This window comes from Amblyraja radiata, chromosome 23 (assembly GCF_010909765.2).
Source record: "Amblyraja radiata isolate CabotCenter1 chromosome 23, sAmbRad1.1.pri, whole genome shotgun sequence".
Classification (NCBI taxonomy): domain Eukaryota; kingdom Metazoa; phylum Chordata; class Chondrichthyes; order Rajiformes; family Rajidae; genus Amblyraja; species Amblyraja radiata.
This window is the reverse complement of record NC_045978.1, coordinates 17,661,588-17,680,112: the sequence shown is the minus strand read 5'-3', so window position 1 is coordinate 17,680,112 and position 18,525 is coordinate 17,661,588. Positions and strand designations below refer to the sequence as shown.

The 18,525-nt window shown below is 39.1% G+C and overlaps 1 protein-coding gene across 2 annotated transcripts; it reads left to right on the top strand.

Moving 5' to 3' along the window:
* Positions 1-1,907: 1,907 nt before the first annotated feature.
* Positions 1,908-18,136, top strand: mmp9 (matrix metallopeptidase 9). Of its 2 annotated transcripts, XM_033041636.1 has the most exons (14): positions 1,908-2,102; positions 4,082-4,311; positions 5,289-5,437; positions 5,943-6,083; positions 7,019-7,192; positions 8,171-8,344; positions 9,260-9,433; positions 10,112-10,267; positions 10,378-10,439; positions 10,482-10,660; positions 12,251-12,387; positions 13,329-13,485; positions 15,250-15,347; positions 16,605-18,136. In XM_033041636.1, exons 1-14 carry the CDS (start codon positions 1,977-1,979, stop codon positions 16,715-16,717), a joined length of 2,070 nt encoding a protein of 689 aa, XP_032897527.1. In that variant the 5' UTR covers positions 1,908-1,976; the 3' UTR covers positions 16,718-18,136. The 2 variants fall into 2 exon arrangements, with proteins under 2 accessions (XP_032897527.1, XP_032897526.1); XM_033041635.1 differs by having other exon boundaries at positions 10,378-10,660.
* Positions 18,137-18,525: the final 389 nt, after the last annotated feature.

The following is an 18,525-nucleotide window of genomic DNA, read 5'->3' as shown; positions in this document are numbered from 1 at the left end:
ATATTCTGCCATGCCCCAACACTTAATTGTGAGTACCTTCCAATAGTACTCGTTTAGCGAGATCTCTTAATATTCTGACAAGATCTTAAGGTAAAGGAAGAACAAAATAATTATTCTAGTATTTAATTGCTACTTAATCAATGTTTTAGAAGATGTATTCTCAAACTTGTTCTGCATTTTCTATTTACCCATCAGATTTTTGCATTACCCATCAGATTGAATATTCTTCAAAATGCAGCACAGAATGCATATGAATAATCGTTACGTTATTAAAAGTTTAAATTTTAAGATCCAGATGAGAAATAAAGGGGTTTAGTATTTCCTTAGCTTTTGATTCGGTACATTGATTTATTTCTAATTTAAGTTCAGGCAACTCCTGATAAACTGAGAGCCTGAGCACAGGGCAGGTAGCAAGTCTGACTAACGCGATGTCAGCAAAATGCACACAAATTGTAGTTTGGGGTCTATATTCTGGAGTAGATCAAAGATGAAATGTAATTGGCTTGAGAATATTGCTGCAAACACATTGCAATATCGTACAGAGCACGTCATGCTTCATAACAAACTGTTCTGTTCTGTTACCACATGTACCCACATCCTTTCCTTTCCTGTCAATTCCAAAATGACTCTTTAATTGAGCTGACTGTTAAGGCTGAATAAATGTGGAACATGTATTTAGTTCACTGGTCACTCAAGGAGTGTGTTCATGAAACATTTGACATTTTTTTAGTATATTCTGTTAGATAAGCAATAAACCAATAATAATGTTCTCCATTCTATATGTTCACTAACAGGGCCTTCCCTTCGGTAGATTTTGTTTTTCAGCTATTCATTTTTATCAGACCCAACTTCACCAATATCTAATTTAGATATAGTGCAATCCATGGCAAGTGATCAACACAAATTTGCATTGTAAATAGTATATTTAACACAACAAAATAGTGATTAACATTTACAGAGACCTAACGTTATACATGATCACACTTTATACTGCTACATCAATCAATCTGAGCTCTGTGTTCAGTTTTAGGATCAGTTTACTGGAGGACCATTTAAACAACTGATGAAAAAACTGCATATGCTGGAAACCTGAAATAAAAACAAAGAATGCTGAAAGAAACTCAGTTGGTCAGGCAGCATCATGTGGAGAGAGAAAAACAGAGGATTTTAGGATTCAACAAGTGTTTACAAGCTGAATGTTTCCAGCACAAGTGTTCCCAAATTTGTTGATTCTGGATTTGTACATAATTGTTCTCATTGACTGACTGTGTTTGGTTCTGGTATACCGGTATCTGTTCATCATTAGTTGTTCATAAATAAGTGAAATAACATTGTTATGTGCTATTAAAGTTGCCAGGGGTAAACGAGACAAAAAAGGTTGGGAATCCCTGTTCTAGCAGATCCAACCAAACCAAACCATTTAAATAGGAAACTTCTTTAGAAAGAGATTAAACTCACTGTGATAGCATTAGATTTCAACTGTGTGAATTACTGGACATTATTTATGTTAAGTATTACACTATTTTCTGAAAGTTATCAGTTTATTATATGTATCATGTTCATCCTTATAAACCCTAGTATTCGTAAGCACATGAGCATTTGGCTGAAATATGTGAAATGCTGAATACACTAAAATAATTCATTTCAAAATGTTGATTATTACAAATGTAACTGTTGGTCAATGTTTAATTGACATATTGTAAATAATGGTCAGTTTTAATTGCAGATCATTTTATTAGTGAAGATCAAAATAATTAATATGTTGCAAGATTGGTGCTGACAAACATTTCTTTACCTTGGCACTGAGCCCGGTTTCCTCATCGAAGGTTGATGAATCATGCTGTTTTGACTTGATTGAGTCACTGGCCTGTGATGTCAGTCATTCTGTGTGCATATATATAAGCTATTCTCCAGCTGAGAGGAACAGGAGCATCTGAAGTACTTGAAACTCAGGCTGATCTTCCATTCGGTACAAAATGATGCTGAAAGAGGTGGTGTTGATCTTCGCTCTGTTTGCACACAGTTGCTTCAGTGCACCGACAATTCCCCTGCCCATAACATTCCCTGGGGAGCAGAATGTGACTGACATTGAGAAGGCAATGGTAAGATAAAAAGCAACTTTGGATTTTTTATGATTCTATCTTCATTTAACACTTGTGTGAATGTAATTACATGTTCTTCGAGAAAATAAGTAGTTTTAAATAATGGAAGTTCAGAAAGGAAATGTGGGTTCATGTCGCAAGTGACAATGTCATCATTTATCCTGTCAGACTAATTGTGATGATGGAAGAGGGATCCGTAGATAGAGATAAACGAGATGGTTAATCGGTTTAATAATCTCCCATGGATTTTTGAAATGTCAGGTATGTTCTACCTAACATTTGAAATTTTTAATTTCGCCTGAGCAGTCAGGAACCAGTGAATGGAGTGAAGCACTGCTCCAAAATAGAACGAAGATATAAAGAACCTGAATGTGGCATAACAAGCATCTAGCGGCCCAGTTGGAAGTACCCCAAGTGTATGGTTTCAGATATGGAAATGATTGGAATCTTTGTTTCACCTCATAATCGTGAAGGTTACTAGTAGATTTAGCTTTCATTAAACTGTCGATTTATATAAGGAGTTTGTAGAGAGGGAGGATGAACTGGAAGTAACTTAAATCAATCTGGAGCTTTAGTTGGCAATATTTAATATGTTTGTTTAAAGCGGAAAATACCACAGTTCAATTGTGGTTTCCCAACCCAAGTCCCAGGAATTACAATGTGTGTAGACCTGACAAGATTTAACAAAAATATATCAGTAAACATTAATAATGTTAACACAAGCATAGAAAGGCATTAAAATATTTCTGCTAATTACAATCAGTTGATTAGTGTGTGTAAATTGCAATATGTTGTTTATCAAGCTAAAATTTACTACACCAGGATATAACTGTGAAATATTTATCCTCTCCATTACTCAGGTCTAAATTAGTTGGAGTTAAATTTGCGAAAGTTCATCTTATGCAATTATATTTCTTATGCCTTACAGCAGAAGTAAAAATAGAAAAATATGTAAATATGCAACAGGTCAGGCAGCATCAATGGAGAAAGAAATGTTAAATGTGCCATGCCAATTGTCTTTCTGATGAAGTAATTTTCTGGTTTTGTTTTAGGTTTACAACATCTGAAGCGTTTTGTTTTCCAATAAACTCCAGTAATATTATTTTTTATTATTACAAATGCTAATTTTGTGCAATCATAAAAATACAAATCAATAAAAGTCTACATTTAAGTCCAAAACGAAACACTGATGATAATTGTGGAAATTTGCAAAAATTAATATTTGGATTCTTACTAAATATATAAGGCAAACCTTATCAGAGTTACTCATTCCATCTATTTATTAATAGAGAATTAATTGCAATATTTTTGATGTCAATGTTAGGGTTCCTGAGATGATTGTTCTTCCCATCTGATTGATTGTTTAATCATTCAGCTTGGATATCTTCTCATATTTGCCCTCCGGTTTCAGTGGCAACATGCTTACGATGTAATTTGGCACGGCACACAGGACACTTAAAACATCAAAAAAAAAAATTTGAACAGCAAAGTCTTGTTTTGAACTGAGCCTGAGATGTCATGTGTGATATATAAGAATGTGGATTGTTTATATATGTTGAGTCTTGTGCAATTAGCAGTGTATTCCTGCTCATGGATCTTGCGCAGTCAGCTCTAGCCATGAGGTTAACCTGCTTGGATTTGCAATGGCTGAATGTTATCTTGTGCCAGGACTCATGTTGTATAAAAGAAGAATGTGAGCTCCTCTAATAGCTGTTACATTAAGAAGGTCATACATTAGGCTGTTAGTAGGAGGTACCAATATTGGTATTTTCTCTAAAATGCACAAGAAACAAAATTAACAAATATTCCTATTTTGCCCCTAGTGACATCTACCAACCGCCAAGTGCATTTGTGTGCGTATGTGACTGTATGGAGATATATAGCATGATCGAGCATGTGTGCAGTATATTCATTGCCAAGTTATCTCCAATGTATCTGTGAAAACACATCAATAATGCTCTACATCTTGCCATCCACAGATTTACCTTCAAAGGTTTGGTTACGTGAATTTACAAGGGACAGACACCGCAATGTTTAGTCTAAAATCTGCCATCATAAAGGCACAAAGAAACTTAGGTCTGCCCGAAACAGGAGAATTTGATCCCTCCACACTCAGTGCCATGAGGCGGCCACGCTGTGGGGTCCCTGATGTCCTGAGCTACAAGACGTTAGGTGATAAAATTTGGGAGCACACCAATTTAACTTACAGGTGAGTACATGAAGAAAGCAGTTTCGCTTTATGTAAAATAGACGCGAGCCATAGAAGTGTTCCAGTTTTTAATTGAAAAGGGTTCTTAAAAATAGCGGAGTCAGGAGATATGGGGAGAAGGCAGGAACGGGGTACTGATTGGGGATGATCAGCCATGATCACATTGCATAGCGGTGCTGACTCGAAGGGCCGAATGGCCTACTCCTGCACCTATTGTATATTGTCTATTGTCGATAAAAGCATTAACAAATGTAGCTGTGACATACCAAATTCTACAAAGTAATCCACCAACATTAAATTAGACTCACAATTTGAGTCACTTCATGTGCCCCTGATCAGTTCATAATTTTTAGGATGCAGAATAGTAATGCCCCTGTCTTTGTGCCCCACCCAATGTTTCCTTGCGGTTCCCTTAGGTTCCCGGAGGTTTTTGTCAGTCTCCTAACCTGCTTCTACTACCTGCAACCTCCGGCAACCACCTGCAACCTCCGGGAACATCATGGAAACCTTGGGTGGGGCGCAAAGTCTCCAGAGGTTTCCGTTCAGGTTTCCTAAGTGGGACAGGAGCATAAGGCTGCAGGATGCAGAAAAGTAGCTGGCAACATAAAGACTGAGGATGGATTAGGGATATTAGATGTCCAGCAAGGCAGCACTGAAGTTAGCACTGGTACTACAACTATTCAATGTGCACTAGAAAATTCCAGTGGCCACAGTGAGAAAGACTAGTTATTCCACCAAGACTATACCAGCCACATTGCTTTTGCTGAGTTGTTTTGGATTATAAAATGTCATTTAGATGTCATACTTCAACCTGTACCAACATAAATTCCATTGCAAACTAAAATTGCAAGGCAGAACTGACAGTGCATCAGTGACTTATCAGAATAAGATTAAGCATAGTTTACACAAAGTACTATTCCATGGCATTGGCCTGAAATGTGGAGTATCCTGGTGATGATTTTATTTTCTCCAAACAGAATACAAACGTATACCCCCGATTTGGATCCATCGGTTGTTGATGACGCAATCGCTCGTGCATTCAAAGTGTGGAGTGATATCACTCCGTTAACCTTCGCTAGAGTTTATGGTGGAGAACCAGACATCATGATTAAATTCGGCAAAGAATGTGAGTAGCCAGGCACTCAGTTATCTTAGTAATTCCGCTGGGTTTCTCTTTTCATTTTAATTGATTCAACAGCATCATTTCTTATGAATGAACTAAATTGTAGGTTTTCTATCATAACCCAACTAGGTGTACTTGACCCAACCTAAAGAGTGAAGCTAAAGGCAGATATCAAAAGTATATTGAAGGACACATTCTGAAATATTGTCAAACTCCAAGTCAAATTTATCCACCACGTTGTTGCCCTAATCAACATGTTAGGCACTTCAGTATCCTCAGATGATGGAGCACAAAATATTCAACTGCTCCATGCTGATGGATCGTGTTGGAAAGTGCATGTGGATCTCGGTTGAGGAATAACTTAGCGTTAGCTCTGTGCTCTTACCCCAGTTGAACATTCTGTCAACATTCACTGACCGGGCTCTCATGTCTTTTGCTGCCTACCTTAGGATTTGTAGATTTCTGGATCGCTGCTTCCATATATATGTTTCAATTATATTTCTTGAAGGGCATGGAGATCCATATCCATTTGATGGAAAGGATGGTCTGTTGGCACATGCCTACCCACCTATGAAAGATGTGTATGGTGACCTGAGCGGTGATGCGCATTTTGATGATAATGAATTCTGGACCTTGGGAAAAGGAGCAGGTAACTAACCATGAATGCAGATGAATCTATCATTGTTTTGCCTAAGATTCATGAAGCTTACCAATCAGTAAACCACTTATGAAGATAGGAACAGGAATATGCCATTCAGCCCCTCAAGCCTGGTTCACCATTCAATATGATCCTGTTTGATCTGTCTTTCGTTAAATATGTACAGGTTTGTAGGTTTATTGGCTCGGTAGAAATGTAAATTGCCCTTAGTGTGTGTAGGGTAGTGTTAATGTGCGGGGATCACGAGTCGGTGCAGGCTCGGTTGGCCGAAGGGTTTGTTTCCACGCTGTATCTCTAAACTAAAAATTCTAATGATCAAGTCTCCATAATCCTAAGGATAGAGGGGAGCACAGTGGGGCATCAGGTAGATCCAGGTTTGATCCCAACATCGGGAGCTGCCTGTGTTGAGTTTGTACATTCTCCCTGGGGCCATGTGGTTTGTCCCTTGTGTGTATGGACTCAGCGGGCTGAAGGGCCTGTTTCCATGCTGTATCGTTCAATCAATACACAAGAAATAGTTGGGTATAGCTCTTGGAGCTAACGGAATCAAGGGATATGTGGAGAAAGCAGGAACGGGGTACTGATTTTGGATGATCTACCATGATCATATTGAATGGTGTTGCTGGCTCAAAGGGCTAAATGGCCTACTCCTGCACATATTTTCTATGTTTCTATGTCTATTTTTCTAATAGAGAATTCCAGATTCAATCTTTTGCAAGAAAAGGTTCTGATGCAACTCAGTTGTAAATGACCCCCTCCAAATCTTCTAACCCCTCATTCAAGATTCTTCAGCGAGCAGGAACACCTCAACATCTACCTGTCATCCTCACTAAGGAGCAATTCCTGCATCATTTGGTGCACTGGTAGAACAAGAGGAGCATTGCCTCCTTCACTTCCACCCTAATGTTTACCTTTATTTCTGGCAGCGGTTAAAACTCATTTTGGAAATGCCAATGGAGATTTCTGCCACTTCCCCTTTACATTCGCTGGGAAGACATATAAGGCCTGTACTTTGGATGGAAGAAATGACGGATATGTTTGGTGTGCCACTACCCCAGACTTCGATAAAGACCAGAAGTATGGATTCTGCCCACAGGGATGTAAGTCGCTAGTTATCTATTCATTTTGATGGACTCTATGATAATGCTTACAGTCTTACTGTGTCTTTCCTCAAGTTTCAGTTCAGGGTTCCATTCCAACAGCTGACAATCTGATATGATGTGAAGCAATTTGAATTGGTATCAGGTTACATTCATTACAATGTCATTACATTTGTTGAACTTTTATAAATATTACATTAGATTAAAAATTATAGTTATTTTTAATTTGTGGAACTTAAATATGCTGCTGGCAAAAATAAAACAATTGACCTTAATAACAAGCAATTAAATCATTAATAACTAATTCAAACAATGATCCATCCTGTAGAAAATTAAAGCTTATGACTTTCAGATTCTGCTAAAGCCTTTACTTGTTCCTATTTCATCATCCATCAATCTCAGCTAAGGTAACAGGAACATAGCTGAATTTGTCCTGAACAGTTTGGAGATCACAAAAGGGATAAAATAAACCAAAGGACCATTACTGATCACCACCTAAGACATGTGTTGCAGCACCCAATGGTAGACAAGGGTTGAACTTTACAGACAAGAGTTTTTAAGGGTTTTTATTAATATGTACAGTAGTTACCAACACTTACAGAATAGGCAATAAATGGTCGATAGATGTCAGTTAAATGCATTTAAATGCAGTTAAATTGAGTCTGAAGAAGGGTTTCGGCCCGAAACGTCGCCTATTTCCTTCGCTCCATAGATGCTGCTGCACCCGCTGAGTTCCTCCAGCAATTTTGTGTACCTTCAGTTAAATGCATCATTGGTTTCAGAGGAAAACCAGATAGACTAACACTTCAAGACTATCTCAAACTTTTTAACATTAGTTATTCAGCAAAATTATTACCATTAAGAAGCTTCCAGAACTACTCTTTCAATTAACATTTCTATAAAGGCATTACCATCACAAAAGTTTCTTTGTTATTGGTTACTTCAATTGTTTTGTTTTCCGTTCACTTTTTTGTGTAGTGCTTTACACCTTTGATGGAAACAGTGACAGTTCACCTTGTGTGTTCCCTTTTGAATTTGATGGAAAGAGTTATGATCAATGTACATCAGAGGGTCGTAATGATGGCCTCAAATGGTGCGCAACCACCAGCAACTATGATGTAGATACAAAGTACGGCTTCTGTCCCAGTCCAGGTAATTATTCATATTTGAAAAGCTCTCTTCATTAATTGCAATATGTTTTGTCAAAGCACATTGAATGTGATATACCTACTGCGACCAAGACTAAGGAAGCAGTTTTTGTTCAGCAAGTATTTATTCAGTGAAGGCAATGTTGTCTAGGATTATACTCCAAGAAATACCACTGGGAGCCATGGATGCTCTTAGAACGATTTCTCCGTGAATGCCAAACCCTGCCACCTGAACTGACAAAAATGCAGAGCAAATTAACATATAACATGGATCATCAGTTACAAATATCCATACTATGTTTTTTTCTTGCATAGACATTTTTGAATATTAAAGATATGAACCAGGTCAGGGATAAGAAAATCCAGCAAGGCCATCAATCCCCCATCCAGCTTAACATCAAATTAGATTTGAATTACAAATGGTCATGGCTTTTTGAGTAAATGTTGGGTGAGTCCAGAACCAGGGGCCACAGTCTTAGAATAAAGGGGAGGTCATTTAAGACTAAGGTGAGAAAAAACTTTTTCTCCCAGAGAGTTGTGAATTTATGGAATTCCCTGCCAGAGGGCAGTGGAGGCCAAATCACTGGATGGATTTAAGAGAGAGTTAGATAGAGCTCTATGGGCTAGTGTAGTCAAGGGATATGGGGAGAAGGCAGGCACGGGTTATTGATAGGGGATTATCACAATGAATGGCGGTGCTGGCTCGAAGGGCCGAAGGGCCAAATGGCCTCCACCTGCACCTATTTTCCATGTTTCTATGTTAAAGGATTGTTTTCATCCGCCTAATTGAAATCCGTGTTTCACTCATTTTACATACTGTATTTTCATCTAGCCCAACAGACCTTGCAGCTTTAATTTAGATTGAGCTCTTGGTAGCTCTTTCCTCCAATCTACCTCATTGCACATATTTTTCTTGCAGCTGATGCTGTGATTGGTGGCAATTCTAATGGCAAGCAGTGTACATTTCCTTTCAAATTCCAAGACAAGATGTACAGTGAGTGTACCACCGTTGGACGATCAGATGGGAAGGCATGGTGTGCAACCACCAGTAACTTTGATGTAGACAAAATGTGGGGCTTCTGCCCTGATGCTGGTAAATATCAGTTCAACTTTTCACTGTTCCTCATTTTCATTGTACCAAACTTCCACAATACGATAACTAAAAAATCATCCGAGTGAACTATTCCTTACAACAGTCTGTCCAATCTGTTAAAATCACTTGCTTAAATTTGGGCAACATTTAGCTTTCCACTGATCAGTGTAGCATGGAACTCTGAAGCATTGCACTAGACTTGAATGAAAAAGTGGAAATCAATTTGCACACAAACTAAAATTAGACAACTAACAATAGTTATCCTTCCAAAAAGAAGTCCTGGTGCATGTCTCTTTCCTTATTTCTCTGTCAGATAGTGTGTCCAGGTATATATTTGTGAGAAAGCGAGATATTTTCGAGGCTCTTCCATACTCTATTTGGTTTCAGAATTTATAATTGCTCTGGAGTTAGAGCCTGGATCATTTAAACTGTCAATGGCTCATATTCAGTAATTGAGCTAAAATTTTCAAATTGTTCGTTTGGATGGTAACATAAAGACACCATTCATTATTTACACTGTTACCAGCTCAATTGATCAAGTTGGTCTATTTGGGGCTTTTGTGTTTCATTGAGGATACCTTCAAGATTGGGATGGTGTGCGATGTAGAATTGTATATAATAAATACATTTATTATTGAAATCTTTTAAACTGAAATCTTTCTGTCTTTTTTTGTGTAGGATACAGTCTATTTTTAGTGGCAGCCCATGAGTTTGGACATTCTCTGGGATTAGATCATTCAACTGTAAAAGATGCCCTCATGTACCCAATGTACACATACAAAGAAAACTTCAAGTTACCCAATGATGACATTGCAGGAATACAGTATCTATATGGTATGGCCAGTTCCATTGTTCAAAGCTAATGGGCCAAAGCACAAAGTCTTTAGCCTAGATGTTAAGATAGATATTTTAAGTAGACGTTCATGATTTTATTTCAATCACAGGATCAAAATCAAGTTCTACAACCAGCTCAACAATGGCACCAGATTCAACAACATTGGCACCAGTTTCAACAAGAGTGGCACCGGTTTCAACAAGAGTGGCACCGGTTTCAACAAGAGTGGCACCGGTTTCAACAACAGTGGCACCAGTTCCAACAACAGTGGCACCAGTTCCAACAGCTGTGCTCACCACAACCACTGTTGAGCCGGCTATAGATATCTGCAAAGTGGATATTTTTGATGCAGTTGCAAGTATCAAGGAAACACTTCATTTCTTCAAGAACGGGTAAGCAATCATTACTTTGATCCATTAATTATTTAAGGTGGTGAAAACAGAAAATAAAAGCATTTTTGTTGAGGAAATCAACCAGAACATAATTATGCTGTTTGCTCCTTCAAGCCGGTTCTGTGACTGATCTATTGGTCTCAATTCTCATGACCAAATTGTCATCAGAATTCTGTGACAATTCTGTCACACAAAATCGATGAGAATTATGTTTATATCAACCCACCTTTATTCCATGAATCATCGGGTATTGACTAACCTGTAGTTTTATCATGGGGCCGTTTACGCTTCAACAATATATTGTGTGAACAAATACAGTATTTCCTGATTTACTTCTTTGTTGTGAAGCTCCAAATGTCTTCTCTCAGACACTGCCTTTCAATCCTGTCGTTTTTAGATCCCCAAAGCAAATAAATCAATCATTTAGTCTTCCTCATTCCTGCAAAAACAACTGAAATGTGCATGATCTTGCGCCATAATTTAACATCTGTAACTATGGTGACATAGTGTTGAGGTTATGCCACACTCCTCAGAGACTAATATCTTGGGAATAGTACTAAATAAGACATTACTTAGATGTCATTGAGACGTTACTCGATCTGCCATCAGTCACCTTGTCTTCCTGGTACAATATTTCTTATGCTGCATATATATTTTCTGAAGAGACCATTTTCCATTGTATAGAGGTTTGATAAAATTTCCTTTAGAGTGGGAACATGATGGGCAATTAAATTTGACAGCTTTTGGAGAGAGCAGTTGAAATAGAAGTAGGTCATATACATACATAGTTACGAACTTACCTTAATGCTCTTATGTTATGCGATGGTGGAGAAGGATGGGGGGGGAGGTGGGTGAGGAAGGGGGAGTTCATGAAGCCCCCTTTGGGGGCCTCAATCTCAATCGCCCCCCCCCCCCGCCCCGCCCCCCCCCCCGACAAATCCTTCTGGCAACAACTGCTGCAATATCTGGAAGGGCAAAGTAATGCCGCAGTTGTATTAATATAGTATGTCTTTCATTCTGACTGCAGCACACATCTTATCTAATGCCTGATATTTTAAATGTGTTAGTACAAGGGGTATTTGAGGCAAACAGCAAAATTCTGCTGCTGAGGCTGGATAAAAAGGGAGGAGGGGAATTTCAGTAGTAGACAGGATGTTGGGCAAACAACCCATTTCTGTTCTCTAAATGTTGGTAGTTCAAAAGGCAACATAGGGATTCAGATTGTGGCGTAAAAGTAATATGTTGTGGTATACTGCTTAAATCACTGGCTTAGGACCTAGTGGCCTACTCCATTGATCCAGAGAAATGGGATCACGTGTTCATCACTACACATAAGAGAAAATTCAAGTTATTATATGTATGAAAATTACAAAAATCATAGATCTGATCTCAGTAATGGTGAATACGAAATCACAGAATTGTTTTAAAGTCAGTTTCTTTACCTTATTCCAGAACTCAAGTAACTGAAGTAATCCCTGAAAGGTAGTTAAATCTTAACTGCCCTTGCTTGACTATGGATGGACAGAAATGTTGGCCTTGCTACTAACATCCATGCTGTACTGAATATCATGATTTTACTTTTACTTCTAGAAATGTCTGGAAATTTGCAGCAACAAAGAAAATTGTCAAAGGACCAATTTCAATTGCAAAGCTGTGGCCAAAAGCGCCTTCCAAAATTGACGCTGCATTTGAAGATGTAAATAGCAAGGAAGTTTACATTTTCTCAGGTTTGTTTGAGTTATTGAGAAATAATTATTTTCAAAAAATTATTTGGGCAATGTTATCATCTAAACCAGATAATGGGGTGATTTACATTAAACTCTTAGGTAGACTAACTTTTTGCAAAATACATAATGTTTAATGTTAATTTAATTTAACCTAGTTGTGTTGGAATAGATTTGTTTTATTTTGTATAAATTAGTGTGAATTAGTATGATAGAGACTGGAAATTATTTGTCAGGAAATAGTCTAAAAACAGGCAACCCACCAGACATGAATAATAACATAGGTACACAAAAATGCTGGAGAAACTCAGCGGGTGCAGCAGCATCTATGGAGCGAAGGAAATAGGCGACGTTTCGGGCCAAAACCCTTCATAGTACTCCATAAATGCTGCTGCACCCGCTGAGTTTCTCCAGCATTTTTGTGTACCTTCGATCTTCCAGCATCTGCAGTTCCTTCTTGAACACATGAATAATAACATACTACTTTTGTATACTCACAGCCAATCATAGATTGTACACCCTTCCTAAATTTAGATTCACTCCTCTTTATCTTGAACCTACATTGCTTTCTTTTCACAAGGAATAAATGGCTTTGTCCAACCATGTCTGAAAATGGTTTTGTCCAACCAGTACTGAAATTGTGCTCAAAGGGAACCCCAATGTCTTGTCTGTTTAACCTATTGATCACCACTTTGCAATTAAAGTCAATGCAAGTAAATGCCTTTGGCTAAAATTTGTTGTTGCCAATTGTACCAATTGAATATGTAATACCCTGTACATTATAAAATGTTGCACAGAACTATTTTAACATAGGCAGTGTTTATTTATTTGTATAGCATTATCTTTCTTCACTGCAAGTGGTAATTACTGAGGTGATAAAGTTGTTAATGTTCCCTAGTATTGCTGAAACTTCAAATTAAGCTGTTCCTTTATATTTCGTACAGGGCGATCATACTGGGTATTTTCTGGCACCAGACTGCTGCAGGGTTACCCCAAGGATATTAGGAAACTGGGTATTGATGACCAGGTGCAACGGATAGTTGGTGGCATTATGTTAAACCGGAAAAATGTGCAGCTGATTGGTGGGCAGAAGGTCTGGAGGTGAGCAGAAAGTGTTAAGAGCTGAGACATTCTCACACAGTAATGTTTTTATATGCTATATAATTGCATATAATCAAAAATCTGATGGCTAAATGTGACTGGGTATTTTCTATGCACATTACTTGTTTTCCCAAGTCCACAGTCCATCTTTTGCAGACTAAATTATATCAAATGGCATGCAAGATGTTTGTTTTCACATCACTAGTACAACCATCACCAGTTGCAGACCAGCTCCAGCCACTCACACTGCAGCCGAGGGAGAGGCCTATATTAGAATAAAAGGGGCCCAAACCATTTAGTATCTCATGAATAAAGTTTAATTCAGTAGAGTCACAGCGTGGAAATGTACCTGTCTAAATGTTTCTTAAGCATTTAAGCAAGACAGGTGCCTGTCGCAACTACCTCCTCCAGCAGCATATCCATGCACCTGCCAACTTTTTTATAGCGAAAGGTTTCGCCTCAGATTCCTATTAAATCTTTTCCCCCTCACCTTAAACCTATGTCTTCAGGTTCTTAATTCCTCTACTCTAGGTAAAAGATGCTGTGCATTTACTCTATCTATAATCTATTCCTCTCATGATCTTGTACACCTTTATAAGATAAACCCCTCTTCTTCCTATAAGGAATAAAGTCCTATCCTTCTCAACCTCGCACTATAGCTCAGGCCCTAGAGACATGGCAACATCCTCATGAATCGTCTCTTCACCCTTTCTAGCTTAACATCTCTCCTAAAACAGGTTGATCAACACTGAACACAACACTGGTGAATATGGCCTCAGCAATGTATTACGCAACTGTAACATGATCTCCCAACTTCGATACTCAATATGTGTAGGAAGGAACTGCAGATGCTGGTTTACACCGTAGACACAAAATGTTGGAGTAACTCAGCGGGACAGGCAGTATCTCTGAAGAGAAGGAATGGGTGACGTTATGGGTAGAGACCCTTCTTCAGACTGAGAGTAGGGGAAGAGGGAGACATCGAGATATGGAAGGGGATGGTGTAAACAAACAAATCAAGGAAATGTAGAATGGTACATTTTTTTAGCAATGGGGAAGGTGACATTGAGACATATGATCAGTAAATATTTAATCAGGACAATGAAACTAGTCAGAGAACTAGGATGAGGGAAAGCAAGAGTTACCTCATGTTGGAGAGATCATTAATCATATCGCCTAGTTGTAAACTGCCCAAGTGAAATATGAGGTGTTGTTCCTCCGATTTGCATTGAGCCTCACTTTGACAGTGGAGGAGGCCCAGGACAGAAAGGTCATTATGAGAATGGGAGGTTAAGTTAAAGTGTTTAACTACTGGGAGATCACGTAGTCCTAGGCGGGTTGAGCCGAGGAGTTCAGCGAAACAATCGCCGAGCCTGCGCTTGGTCTCGCCGATACACAGGAGCTCATACCTGGAACAGCGGATACACTACCAAAGGCTTTCCTCTACAATCGCAGAATATACACTTTAATTCCCGTCTCTCCCTCCCTTTACCCTTCCATGTCTCCCTCTCCCGACTCTTTCTGAAGAAGGGAAATCACCCATTTCATCTCTCCAGATATGCTGTCTGTCCCACTGAGTTACTCCACTATTTCATGTCTATTTTTAAGTTAAACAAATGCTTGTATAAGACCAAATTAAATTAATTCATGTATTTCATGAACGATGTTTTAAAGTAAAATGTCATTTTGTATTTAATCAGTCAGTTCCATTTGTCAATGGAAGACTTGTATTCAACTTAAGAGCACGTTTTATCTGATATTCAGGTTCAACATGGAGACACAGAGAGTCGACAGGGTCAGCGAGATTTATGATGATTTCCTTCACGTGCCTATTGATTCCAATATTGTATTCATGCACCAAAGTAAGTTTATCATAAGGATTACAAGTTTAAATATCAAACCACTATGCTGACTCCCATGTCTATCTGGACTACACTTCTTCCCACCATGCTTCCTGTAAGGACTCCATCCCCCTACTCCCAATTCCTCCGTCTACGCCGCATCTGCATCCAGGATGTGGTGTACCACACCAGGGCATGAGATGTCTTAATTCTTCAGGGAACAGGGGTTCCCCTCTTCTACCATAGATGAGGCTCTCACCAGGGTCTCTTCTATACCCCCCCCTCCCCCACCCCCACTCGTAACAAGGGCAGAGTCCCCCTTGTACTCACCTTCCACCCTACCAGCCGTCACATACAACAAATAATCCTCTGACATTTTCGCAACCTCCAACGGGATCCCACCACCGGCCACATCTTCCCATCCTCTCCCGTCTGCTTTCCAAGGAGACCCCTTCCTCCGTAAGTCCCTGGTTAATTCGTCCCTTCCCACCCAAACGACCCTCTCTCCAGCACTTTCCCTTGCAACCACAGGAAATGCTACACTTGTCGCTTTACCTCCCCCCTCGACTCCATTCAAGGACGCAAGCAGTCTTTCCAGGTGCGGCAGAGGTTCACCTGCACCTCCTCCAACTTCATCTATTGCATCCGCTGCTCTATGTGTCAGCTGCTCTACATTGGTGAGACCAAGCATAGGCTTGGCGATCGCTTCGCCCAACACCTCTGCTCAGTTTGCATGAACCTACCTGATCTCCCGGTGGCGCAGCACTTCAACTCCCCCTCCCATTCCGAATCCAACCTTTCTGTCCTGGACCTCCTCCATGGCCAGAGTGAGAACCACCGTAAATTGAAGGAGCAGCACCTCATATTTCGTTTGGGCAGTCTACACCCCAACGGTATGAACATTGACTTCTCTAATTTCAGGTGGTCCCTGCTTTCTCCTCCCCTTCTCAGCTCTCCCTCAGCCCACTGTCTCCGCCTCTTCCTTCCTGCCACCCCCCACCCCCCCCCCCCCCCCCCCCCCCCCCCCACCCCACATCAGTCTGAAGAAAGGTCTTGACCTGAAACGTTGCCTATTTCCTTCGCTCCATAGATGCTGCCTCACCCGCTGAGTTTCTCCGGCATTTTTGTCTACATGCAATATTGTTATTTATATTTGCTAAACCAACTGTGTTCAATTAAACAGAAACAATCTGCAATATGCAAAATGATGGCGTTTTGTAGTTAAATTGCTGGTCTAGTTACCAGCGCCACTGAACATTCTAATTCATTCTCTTTCAGTGAGCTTCTACTTCCTCCGTGATAAGTATTTTTGGAAAATGGACAACCACTATCGGGTTACTTACGTGGGATATATCATGAGGAACCTACTGAACTGCAAAGCACAAAAATGAACTTCCAGACCAGCATCCCCTGGACAAAGAATTATTCTGTAATTTATTGTGTTCATGTTCTTGTGTTATCTTTTTGCCTCGCAGCATAATCCTTGAGTTTTCTTTTGCTTTCAATTTTACTGGGAGGGCCTCAAAGGATAAATAAATTTATGCCAAAACGTTATCAAGGAGAAAGGTGAAAGTATAAAGTAAAATTGAAATATCATTTAAATAAAAGGATTAAATCATTTGTAAAATATAAACTAATTGACTCTGAAGAAGGGTCTCGACCCGAAACGTCACACATTCCTTCACTCCAGAGATGCTGCCTGTCCCGCTGAGTTACTTTCGCTTTTTGTGCCTATCTTCGGTTTAAACCAGCATCTGCAGTTCCTTCTTACACAATTGACTGCTTATTCAGATTGAGTCAATGTGCCTGCTGAACAGGCTGAATCTGGAATTAGATTTGTAATGCACTGTCTATGTAAACCAAAGCTATGTCACACAATGGCAGCCTTGTACAATTGTGAAGCAGATACAAATTAATATAGATTCTTTATAGGATGTAAAAAACAATCCATGTGATTATCAGTGGAAAATATTGTTCATGGTGTTATCAAATGTAATGTATCATGGAATTCAAACATGTCTTCCTTGGTGGACAGTGGGGAAATTTGTATCCTGTAACCACGGCAAGTTATCTTGCACAAATTCAGATTATTATATATTATTTATTCATTTTTCTGTTTATATTTTCCACTGTGGAATAATTTTGAGAGATTTCACGTGCCTATTTGTCAATGTGAAAATCTAGCCGTTGATCGGTATAAGTGCATTGCAATTACAGCCAGCTCTTTGTGTATGTCAATGGTGTGGCTCTGTATCCATCTGGTGATAATTTATTGTCATTATTTAGGCCATGAAATAGCTGGCCATGAAATAAAGTGAGTCAGTAGTCATTGCTATGCCACGACTGCACAAAACATAGAAAAGAGGTCTAAATCATTTAAACTTTCCTTGTACAACTTTCTCTGGCTCTTGGATTCGACAATATGGAACTTCATTTGTCTCTCCAACATTGCTAATTTTCAACTCAGCTCATGGAGGGAAGGACAACAGTGGACCCCCAGGAATTCACTGGGGTCCCGAGTTCCTCAGTAGATTCTGAGGCTGAGAACCTTCCATTGCATCTTGTTAATAAAATTGCATAATTAAAACACAGTTCAAGACTGTGAAGATGGTTTATCTGTCATGCCAGTTGTTTGTTAAGTTGTACGTGGATTCCACTTCGCTCAGCATTACTGAGTCCAATATCAGTATTTTAAAATAAAACTGTTTTAATACTAGTTAATTTAAATTTTAAACAATGTAATTGAAGATAAATTATGTTAATTTTCAATACTTTTTTGTAAATAATAAACAGCTTGTTGAACTTCTGAACTCTCCTTGATGACTGAGTCTGTGAACCATGAAGCTATTTTAGTGCTATCTTTGCCTTGCAGTCCATGGTAACATGTGGCTATCAAGTTCAAGTTCAAGTGAGTTTATTGTCATGTGTCCCTGTATAGGACAATGAAATTCTTGCTTTGCTTAAGCACACAGAAAAATAGTAGGCATTTACTACAAAACAGATAAATGTGTCCATATACCATGATATAAATATATACACACATGAATAAATAAACTGGTAGTGCAAATAACAGAAAGTGGTTGCAAATAATCAGAGTTTTGTCCGAGCCAGGTTTAATAACCTGATGGCTGAGGGGAAGTAGCTATTCCTGAACCTGGTTGTTGCAGTCTTCAGGCTCCTGTACCTTCTACCTGAAGGT